The 11,077-nt window shown below is 35.4% G+C and overlaps 1 protein-coding gene across 7 annotated transcripts in view; it reads left to right on the top strand.

Moving 5' to 3' along the window:
- Cdk14 (cyclin dependent kinase 14) overlaps positions 1-11,077 on the top strand; it is a 614,076-nt gene that overhangs the window by 355,599 nt on the left and 247,400 nt on the right. For all 7 annotated transcript variants that reach the window (XM_048785430.1, XM_048785432.1, XM_048785433.1 and 4 more), the window contains one exon: positions 9,602-9,722. In XM_048785430.1, the coding sequence (XP_048641387.1) occupies positions 9,602-9,722 (121 nt within the window). The remainder of the gene's footprint in view (positions 1-9,601; positions 9,723-11,077) is intronic.

Raw genomic sequence — 11,077 nt, 5'->3', positions numbered from 1 at the left:
CCCCCCCCCCCCCATAATTTCTACTTCCAGCTGTTCCTCTTCAAGTCTTCAGAGCCATCTAGCTGAGGGCTCCAGGTCTGAGCTCCTGCCTCCTGCCATTTTCACTTTAAAAGAAATCAACAAACAAAGCAGATAAGACTATTTGTATTTTAGCAACCAGACTCTATCTTGAAGTTTCCCTAGCATTTCTTCACAGTAGTTCTTTATCAAAAATTTTTTTGAGGACTTTTTGTCTGATTGCTCTGAGACCCTCTAGGCAACACGTCATAGTCTCTTTGTCATATATTTGGAATCTCCTTACATTACACCCAGCTTCTGTTTTCTCCTCGATCCTCCTGCTCAGTCAGCTCCCCTGCCTGCCTTCCTTGAACTCCTTTCCTCTCTTTCTCTCACCAGACTAACCTGTCCACCGTTCTGGACTTTGGAATTGCTGAGTCTAGCCCACCACCATCTAAAGCCCAGACACAGGTTCCCAAATTCCCAGTCTTCCTGGGAAAATGGTTATATTGCCTATATTTAAGTCCTGGCACAGCCACATATGATTTGTGACCCAAGGTAAATTAGCTTCTCTGAGTATTAGTTTTCTTTCTGTTAAATTGGGATATTAATATGCATACTACATTCTAGGTTGTTCTGGACATTGAATGATATAATACATTTAAAATCCTGAGAGTACTTAACAGATTATAATTATTTAATAAATTTTTACCAGTTTGCTTCTATATTATGAACACCACCATATCCACTGACGTTCATGTCTTTTTAGTATCACTAATAAGACCAGGTAAGGACTTTGTCATGGTTTGAATATGCCCCCAAAGTTCAAATGTTGGAAATTTATCTCCAAATTTATGTTAATGATATTTGGAAGAGGGGTGTCTCGGAGTACTTAGAATTAAACGAGGTCATGGGGGTTGGACCCCCATAATGGCATTCGTATCTTTAGAAGAAGAGGAGGAAAAAACTGAGCTAGCTCAGTGGCTGTATCTTGGCACATGGCATCCTCTGCCAAGTGGTGATATAGTAAAAAGCCAGATACCCAGCTGATGCCAGCATCATGCTCTTGGATGTCACAGCCTCCAAAACTGTGAGCCAAATAAACTTCTGTCCTTTATTAATTACCCAGCCTCAGGTTTATTTTATGCTTTTGTTTTCCAACAGAAAACAGACTAAAACACTGCCCTGTTTATTCCATTTAAAAAATTATCTATCTATCTATCTATCTATCTATCTATCTATATCTATTTATATAGATAGATATATAGATAGATAGATAAATTTTTAAATGGAGAGAGAGAGAGAGAGAGAGAGAGAGAGAGAGAGAGAGAGAGAGAGATTGATTTAGGAAGGAAATGAGAATGATTTTCTTATAAAGTTCCCAGAGAAACACATGTCCTCATTTCTTGTTTAGAAAGTTGAAGATATTGACACAGTAGTAGTATGTAGGCATAATATTGATTACAGATTGGCTTCTTGCCTGTCTAGTGCAAATCACACCTCTGTCATAAATTCATAAATGTTCTTAGCTGATCTGACTTAATCAGAGTTGTGATTATTTTATGGCTGTTTTTTTTTCTTTAACACATACTGATTTATACTCATAGAATGTTTTGGTTATATATTAATACACATTTATAAGTGAATGCTTTAGCATTTGTGAGTATTATGTCTTGATTTTAAAACAGATTCTTATGATGAATTTAATATTTTATACCTTTAATTTCTAAAAACTGGAAACAAATCAGCATGGATATGAAAATTCACCCAAACTGGCAATTTAGTCAGGTTGTTAAATTTATTCTCTGTGTTGTGGTGTCATCTAGCATTAGAATAATAACCATGAGTTTCATTAACTGGGAAGCAGAAACTAGAAAATGAAATGTAAAGCAGCGAACTGTGAGAATGATGAGATACTCACATGCACTCGGTTGAAGATGATTTTGTATTCTCTCCTATTGCAGATGCTGTATGATGGGATCATTGAGGTGGGGTTAGTTAAAAGGCTTTTTAGGAATTTGTACATATATGATCTCACATTTCATAAATAAGATTTTTAGTAGTGTTTTCATGGGATCTCTGCATTTTGGTGCTTGGACAAACCCTAATGTTAACAGACTGCCTCAGGGGTTGGTAGCAAGTTTTTTCTTAAAGGGCCAGATACCAAATATTGTACCCTTATGGATCAAGTGGTCTCTGTCAAATGCTCAACTCAGCTGTTTAGTGCAAAAGCAGCCATTGCCATATATGAATAAACGGGCATAAGCATTTTCCAGCAAAAAGACAGGAGGCCAGTGGGCTTCTAGTCCACAGTTTGCTGATCCCTGACCTCAAACCCTTCATTATACACAAAACCAAGGCTTGAGTGATTCAGTGACTTAATAAAAAAGACACAACTAACAAGGTGGTGCCAGAACCAATATGACATTTAGTTCCCATATTAGAAGTCTTTAGTTATGCAGGCTAATGAGACAATAAAAGCATGTTTCTCTTATGATATTCAGCTGAAGAATTATGACTAATTGGTCTTATCTCATTTATCAGTTTTATTTAAAGTAATATTTATGTAGAAGTTTTTATCTTTCATATAAAAATAGAAAATTTTAAAACTTCAGTATATTCATGTTAATTATTTGAATATTTTCCTCCACTTTTGGAACATCTTCATTAAAATGCTATGATAATTTCTCTTACTTAAAAGTGAAAAATATGAAAAAGAGTCTGCCTTCTAGGGTAGACAAATTGGACATCATTTTTGGACCTAAAATTTTAGGGGTAATTAAATAAAATCTTAGTAAATTAAAATATTGCTTTAATATTTAAATGTGTCTGAACTTACTTTCATTTTATTAGAATTTATCTTCAAATATTACTCTTATTCAGTAGAAAGACTGGCAAATGTTAATCAAAACATTTTAAAGGGATTTTCATATCTTATAAAGATCAGCTTCTGCTAAAGTAGAAATTTGGGTGAAAACCAAAACAAAGGTGTTATGTTCAAGGAAAGGAAGACTCTAAATGTAATCTTGAAATGTTTTTCCCACCTTAAACAATACTGGGTGGTGTTAAATGTGCAAAAAGCAAAGGCCAGTCTTCAAGATGCCCTGATTTCATGGAAAGGAGACACTTCCTATGGAATCATGAACATTTTAAGTGGACTTTTTTTTTTTAAATATATATAGAAGTCCAAAGCTTTAGGGGAAAATCAATGCTAGAGATATGGATTTGGAATCATTAGCATATGAGTAGTGACCGAAGCCATGGGGCTAAATAAGGTTATCCAGGGAAAACCTGCCAAGTGAAGAGGGAAGAGGTTCCTGTCTTTTAGTTTTAGCCCACCATAATTTACTTAATATAAACCCTGTATAAGAAAGATAATCCCATTAAAATGTTATCTCATGGTCAGTCTGTAGGACCATGAAATGGGAGAGAAATCTGAAAGCTTTTCTCTGCCCTTACCCTTGGACTCGATCCAAGAATCAAGAGGTCTCCAGTATTTTCCCACCTAAATGAGGTTGGTAAAATATCACCCAAATATTTTATGTCTTTTTGGAGATGAATCATGAAGAAAGGAGTCCTTCTCCTAGGAATAGTGATTTCTGAATTAAGACCAAGGCATCCTTTTCTGAGTATTTGGTGAATGAATGAGGTGTGTGAGAGAAGTGGGGGAATGGCTGTCCTATAATAATGAAACCCATGTCCAGAAAAAACAGTGGCCTGCTGTGTGGAAAGACATTAAAGAAGTCAGAGATAATTCTGTTTGCTGTATTTTATTCAACTGCTGCAATTTATCCAGCTTTTGCCATTATTAATCAAACTTTGTTAGACAATAGCAAATCAATGTTACCAGCTCCTTCCCAATTCTTTGGACAAAGAAGAAAAATGGGAATTATCATTTCTGCCCTTATCATAGATTCAGCAAATTTCTCCATAGAGTGAGCTCATCAAGTTCCCAACCAATTTTAACAGCTACAAAAACAGAATGCATTGGAATTTGAAACAGTAATTACATGTGCAGCGAACATAAAATATAATAGTGGTACAGGTAAAAAATTTTGACTGTTTGGGGGATCTAAAACTATTTACTAAATGCATTTTCTCCAAGACTCTTCTGGTATATTCCCTGTGTTAATTCTGGTGGGTTCGTTCTGTATGCCAGGAGGAAATTCTAGTGCCCATCTCTTGTGGGGAATTGAGTAGAACCAGATCTGAAGCCCAGGGGTAAGTATGATCTGAAGTGGAATTTTGGGAAAACTCAACTCTGGATGACAATTTAAAAATGACATTAGCCACAGTGACCACAGAGTGTTATGTTTGAGAAAGCTCAAAGTTGAGTATATTGCCCTAGGCAAAACAAGCATTTAAGGGGCAAATAAAGAAAGGTTTTAGGAAGCCAAGTAATTGCTAATAAACTATTCTGTAGCAGAGAAGTCAAGTTAAGATATGTAAAAGAAAGGGAGTACCATATTCTTAGGTAAACAGATTCAATTTTGTCAAAAATGTCCATACTAACAAAAGTGCTATACAGATTCAATACAGTTCCCACCAAAATTCCAATGATGTTCTTTCATAGAAATGGAGAAAGTAGACATGAAATGCATTTGGAAAAATAAGAGGCCCAGAATAGCAAATGTAGTCCTTAGCCAGAAATATGAAACAGGATTTATTACAATAACAGACCTTAAATTATACCACAGAGCCATAGTAACAAAAATGGCATGGTTTTGACACCAAAATAGGCAAGAAGACCAATGGAACAGAATTGAAGACACAGAGACAAATCCACATAAATATAGTTACCTCATACCAGACAAAGGCACCAAAAAATACACAGTGGAGAAAAGATAGCCTCTTCAACAAATGGTACTGAGAAAACTGGAAATCCATTTTTAATAGAATAAAAGTTAACCTCTATCTCTCACTCTGCACAAAAATCAACTGTAAGTGCATCAAAGACCTAGAAATTAGACCAGAAACCCTGCATCTACTAGAATAAAAGATTGGCACAACACTTAAACACACTGGCACAAGAACCGACTTCCTGAACAGATTCCTAAAGCGCAAGAAATAAAATCAAACATCAACAAATGGGATGGCATCAAACTGAAAAGATTCTTCACAGCAAAAGAAACCATCAAAAACTGAAGAGAGAGCCTACAGAATGGAAGAAACATCTTTGACAACTGCACCTCTGATAGGGTATTAATTTCCAGGATGTACAAAGAACTCAAAAAGCTTAACACCAAAAAAAAAGGAAGTGACCCAATAAAACAGGGCAAAGTAACATAACAGAGACCCTTCTCAAAAGAAGAAATACAAATAATCAACAAATGTTCAACATCACTAGCAATTAGAGAAATGCAAATTAAAACTACGCTAAGATTCCAGCTCTCTCCAGGCAGAATGACAATTATCAAGAACAAATGTTGGCAAGGATGTGGGGAAAAGGGAAAAAGTCCCACTCACACATTGTTGGTGGGTCTGCAACTGATGCAACCATTCTGAAAAGCAGAAAACTTAGAATGGAACCACCATTTGACCCACCTATCCCACCCCATGATATATATCCAAAGAATTTTAAATACTACAGTGACACAGCCACATCTATGTTTATAGCCACACAATTCACAATAGATAAGCTGTGAAGCCAATCTAGATGCCCATCAATGAATGAATAAGGAAATCATATATATCATGGAAATGCATGAAATATTACTTGGCCATGAAGAAGAATGGCCTTATGACATTTGCCAGGAAATGGATGGATCTGAACAATATCATGCTAAGTGAATAAGCCATTCCCAAAAAACCAAAGGTTGAATCTTCTTGATGATATATGGAAGTTAAACCACAATAAAGAGAGGGAAGGGAAAGAAGAGAAATTCAGTATTATTCAGAATTAGACAAAGAGGAACAAAGGGAAGGGGGAATATGAAAAACAGTAGAATTAATTTAATGTAATTTTCCTGTGTATATATGTAAATACCATCATGGCCACCTACACAAGTGGAGTCCTAATTAGAATAAGATATTCCATGCTTGTAAAATTGTATCAAATGGATTCTAATGTCACGTATAACTAAAAAGAACCAACAAAACAAAATGAAAAAAGAAAGGGAGTGGTCCAGAGTCTAATGCAAGCAGAGAGAGCTGTTAAGATAAGGTCTGGAGAGTCTCCGTTGTTTGGTACAGAAGGATCGATGTGCTTAGTCAAGCGTTGGACGCACTGTCCTGTGAGTCAGTCTTGTTCCTGCCAGATGGTAGAACCAATATCCAGAAGATGGCTATCGTAGAGAGAGATGGAAAATGATTCTTTCATTGGTAAGCAGTTAGCTATAAAGCTTCTTAACTCCTCTGGGCGTCCAGGATTCTGCTATGCCGGTATCAGAGCTGACCAACTTTGAATCCTTGGCAGTAGGGCTTGAATAACAATATTCCCCTGATGGTGTAGGGTCTTTCATTAGGTGGACATGACAACACCTCAAAGCTGGTCACACTAAGTTGTTATGTAAGCCACTTTAGGAACCCATAGGAACTCTTTCCCCTCATTTGCACAGACTCAGCCAAAACAACTATGTGCAAATAACCTAGACTCATTTGGTTAGCAGTTTACTTTGCTTTTTGACTTTTAATTCAAACTAAACATTATATAAGAAGTTTTGATAATAACCCATGAACTTCATCTTTTTAAAAAGGTAGTGTAGCTCTCTTCCTGTAGGGTAACCATAGCAACTGACAAGGAACAGAGAAAGAGAGCTTTCACACATGCTGTGCTAATTAATCCTGTCCTACCGTTCTCCTTCAGCTGGAGGATGCAGTTTAATAAATTTTGCATGAGTAAGCGTGTTTTGATGCATGAACTATATAAATACATAGTATTAGCTTTACCAAAATTTTTTTCAAAAATATTCAGTTGAATATGGTTGTATATTCATACTTCATGGTATTCTTTCTGTTTTTCTTTAATATTCTTTTTTTTTTTTGATTGAGCTGCTGTTTTAAGTATGTACTCCCTCCCTGAAATACTTTGGGTTTATTGACCTTATTAACTGGACAGAAACATCTTTCAGGTGAAAACCTTTTGTTCATCAATATACAGGACACTTTCCACAAGAAACTGTTTTAATTGACTAACTCTATTAAAGGGAGAGGATGAAAGAGTTTTTCTTCAAGCAATGCAGGAGACTATCTTAAAGTATATAGCATTCTTCATTCTGTTCACACTTACATAAAGCCATTTTAAGAAGCTCAGTCTTAATGATTTGAAAATTTAGATATTGAAAACTCATTTTCACTGTCATTTGTGAAGTTTAAGGCCCATCTGAATGAAGATGGGGCTTTATTTGACCTCAGCATGTGGGAAGGAAGAGAGAATTATGAAGATTCAGATCTTTTTCCATTTATATTTTCCACAAATATCTAACCACTTTAACAGATTCATATTTGATCTGGAAATTACTTGTAATTATCTTGATTAATACTATTTCTAGGTTATCTTAAGACCTAATTTTCTCTTTACAGTTGAGAATGTCACAGTTTTTTCTATAAACAGACTGGTCATCTGAAGTGTCCAAGAAATCTCATGGGTTTTCATTCTTTTATCCCTGTGGCCTGGCTTTTGACAACAGGGCCTCAGGAAAACCAAGAGAATCCAGCCTGATTTTTTTTTCCATCCTATTTGACTTGACAACAGCATATGGAACGAGTCAGAACCTATTTTAGGACTTGTACTTAGCTCTTTGGTCTCTTTATGAAAGCATAGTCATTGGAGGAACCAGACCTTTTAAATGAGATGACCAAATTTTGGTGCTACTTTCCCTTTCTGATTATTCTGTTACTTAGTTTTGCCTGAATTGGGGTTAGACAAAACCTTGCAGAGGAAAGAAGAGGTTATTATGTAAATATGTTATTAGAAATAGTTATTCTATTCATGTGCAGGAAAATTGAGTACCATGTGTATAATCTATATATTTTAATATGGAATGCTTTAAGCATTGACCAATTTATAATATACCTTCACATTATTATAAAAATTTCACTGTAGAAAAAATTGAGTGGCTATAACCTTGGTTGAACTTATGAAAAATTCTTACCTGCTTGCCTATAAATTCTAATTTCACATGGAATACAGAAAATAGAATGCTATATTTAATAAGCAGAAAAACTCATGTTCTTAAATACTACATAAAAATTTTAGTAATCAGAACATTAAAATGAATATGGAAAGGAGTATGCACTATAAAATGTTTTGTGTGCTTTGAGCATCATAGTAGTAAATATTACTTTTTATTGTATTAGTAAGTGTTGCATTGCTGTGACAAAATACCTGAGGTAATCAAATTAAAAGGAAGAAAGATTTGTTTTGGCTCACAGTTTCAATCTATGGTAGGTTGGCTTTATTGTTTTGGGGTCTTGGTGAGGGAGAATACCATGACTGGAAGTTAGTGGTGGAGAAAGCTGCTCATCTCATGACAGAAAAGAAGCAAAGAAAAAGAGAAAGAGACTGGTATACCAGTATCCCATTAAGGTCATGCATGGACCAGTGACCAGGGCCTTCTATTAGGTGCCATATCCCAAAGGTCCCACCATCTCCCAATTGTACCACAGGCTGATGACCAAGCCTTTGGCATGTGGGACTTTGAAGAACACTCCAGATTCAAACTGTTGCATTTGTTATCAATGAACATACCAAATAGAGATCTAGCACAGTTTTTTTTTTCTTCTAAAAAATAATAACAGTAGATTTTGTGATTTTTAAAAGGATGATATATTTATTGCACAACACTTGGAAAAAAAGAACAAATTTAAAAAAGAAAAATCCGGTATCCTAGAAGTATTCACTGAAGGCATTCACACTATTTTCTGCCAGTCTTTTTCTATGTGTAAGGATTTTCAGTTATGAAGTCAAGCTGCCTATACCATTTTCACTTCACATTGTGATCATTTACCCAGTGTTAAAAGGTTTTTAGAAGACATTTTAATTTATTATATACTCTCTCATCACCTATATGTACCAGGTTTATTTGGTGATTCCATTATAATTGTTGACTTTTAAATGAGTTTCCCTACTAAGCGTTTCCTAGTGAGTATTTGAGAGAAGACTGAAACTACAAAAAGTTTTGGGACAACCCTTTGAAAAAAAAAGTATCATACACTTTTCCTGCAGATTCACAAATACATATAAAAAGAATTAGGGGCCCTGAGAACTCTTCCAATTGTTAAACTGTATATCTTCCTAAATTCCATTTTTTCTCAAGGGAATCCTCTCTTATAACACAAATTTATAACTCTCAGAATAGAATTCTATGAAACATACTTGGAAAAATCCAGGATATATCTAAACTTTTCTGCTAAGTCTGATAGTCTTTAAATTATTTGTTTACTGATTCATGATATTAGTGCTTTATTTGGAAATATAAATGTTTTAATGGTTATTACCATGTATCAAAACACAGAGATCACAATATATTTTCCTCATGCTATTGCATTCATGATTCTGAATTACCATAGTGTGTTTGACCTTTTAAAATTATGAATGTTCAGATTTAAAGCCCTTGTTCTATTAATGCCAATTTAACTTGTTTATGTTTCATCTGACCCACAGGTCTTGCAAGAGCAAAATCTGTCCCCAGCCACACATACTCCAATGAAGTAGTTACCTTATGGTACAGACCTCCAGATGTCCTCCTGGGCTCCACAGAGTACTCCACCTGCCTTGACATGTGGTGAGAAATGGAAGCTTTACTCTACTAATCTATGTGTTGCTTGGTCTGGGTCAAGCCTAGACAAACATCTTAACAGTTTGGATGAAGATTAATGGTGCAGGATTGTTCCCTGTGTGGAAGTACTAGTAGATTTTTTAAAACATGATTGGGAATGTTCCCTAATCAGAGTCTGCCTGCAGATGGTGTCTGGTAATGGATTCTTGATGGACAGAAGCAGAGACATTTTTCTAATTGTTATTTTTCTCCTTAAGGGTCTTAATTGTGCCTTTATTTTATGACAAGGAAGTATATATCTCCAAACAGCAATAGATTTATTTGGAAGTTGTGGGGAACATGTTTAAATTCACAACAAAACTTAGACACATAGTCTGAAATTTTAAACATAAGTATTAGGTACAAATTGACTCACAATATGCCCTGAAAATTGTTGATACCAGTTATCTAAAATGAAATAAAATGATTAGTTTAAAAAATCTGAAGTTTAATTTTGGTAGTCTCAGTTTTATACCGTGTCTCAGCAGAGCTTAAAAATATATTTCATGAGGTCCAAAGATTGGCAAGATTTAATACATAATTATTATAAATAGTAAACTACTCTGAGATCGCACTCAAGTGTGATTTAAATGTCATAATCATATTATAAAGGATTAATCTTATTTTTAGCACTCAAGACAGGCTCACTGTCACACATGGTTATTATTCACAGAAACACCTCTTTCCTTGACTCACAGTTGTGTTCATATGAGACTTTTCACAGAGCACACAGACCTTCCCCTAGTGACTGTGCCCCCAAATATAGAATTCAGCTATGTGACTGTGTCTGGGACCCCAGTCAAACTTCATTGTGCATTGTGGTCTTGCTGTTGAGTACTCACTTCACTGCTCGGTCCCCAGTAATCTTGGCTTTTTCAGTAAAATAGGCTGTGATGAGACCTGCCTTCTTCCCTGGTCTGTTTGATCCAAATATTTTATGGTTAGAAATCAGTCAAGTTCTTTGTAATGTAGGGCACAGAAGAAGATTTTCTGATTTTGCCTTCCAGCAGCCCCTCCCCATGGCCAGGAAGGGGATGTGGCGATCTGTAAAGCCACTGAAAATATATGCAACATTTTATGTACACATTGAGATATTTATTTTTGTGGGGTGTAGATCTGTAGCTTTCAGTAAAAGAAACTTGGTCATCAGACATCCTAAGATCCATTGTCATAAATTTTATAATGACCTCTAATAAATCCAATACCATTTAATGATATTCTAAAATGCTAAAAATAAAGGTGACTATCTATCATTGAGTGGCTGTGCTAATCCATTTAAACTGATGTTTACACTATTAATTCCCCCCCCCCCCAAGAATGGG

The sequence above is a fragment of the Marmota marmota genome, unplaced genomic scaffold, assembly GCF_001458135.2.
Source record: "Marmota marmota marmota unplaced genomic scaffold, marMar, whole genome shotgun sequence".
Lineage (NCBI taxonomy): Eukaryota > Metazoa > Chordata > Mammalia > Rodentia > Sciuridae > Marmota > Marmota marmota.
This window is presented reverse-complemented; position numbering and strand designations above follow the sequence as displayed.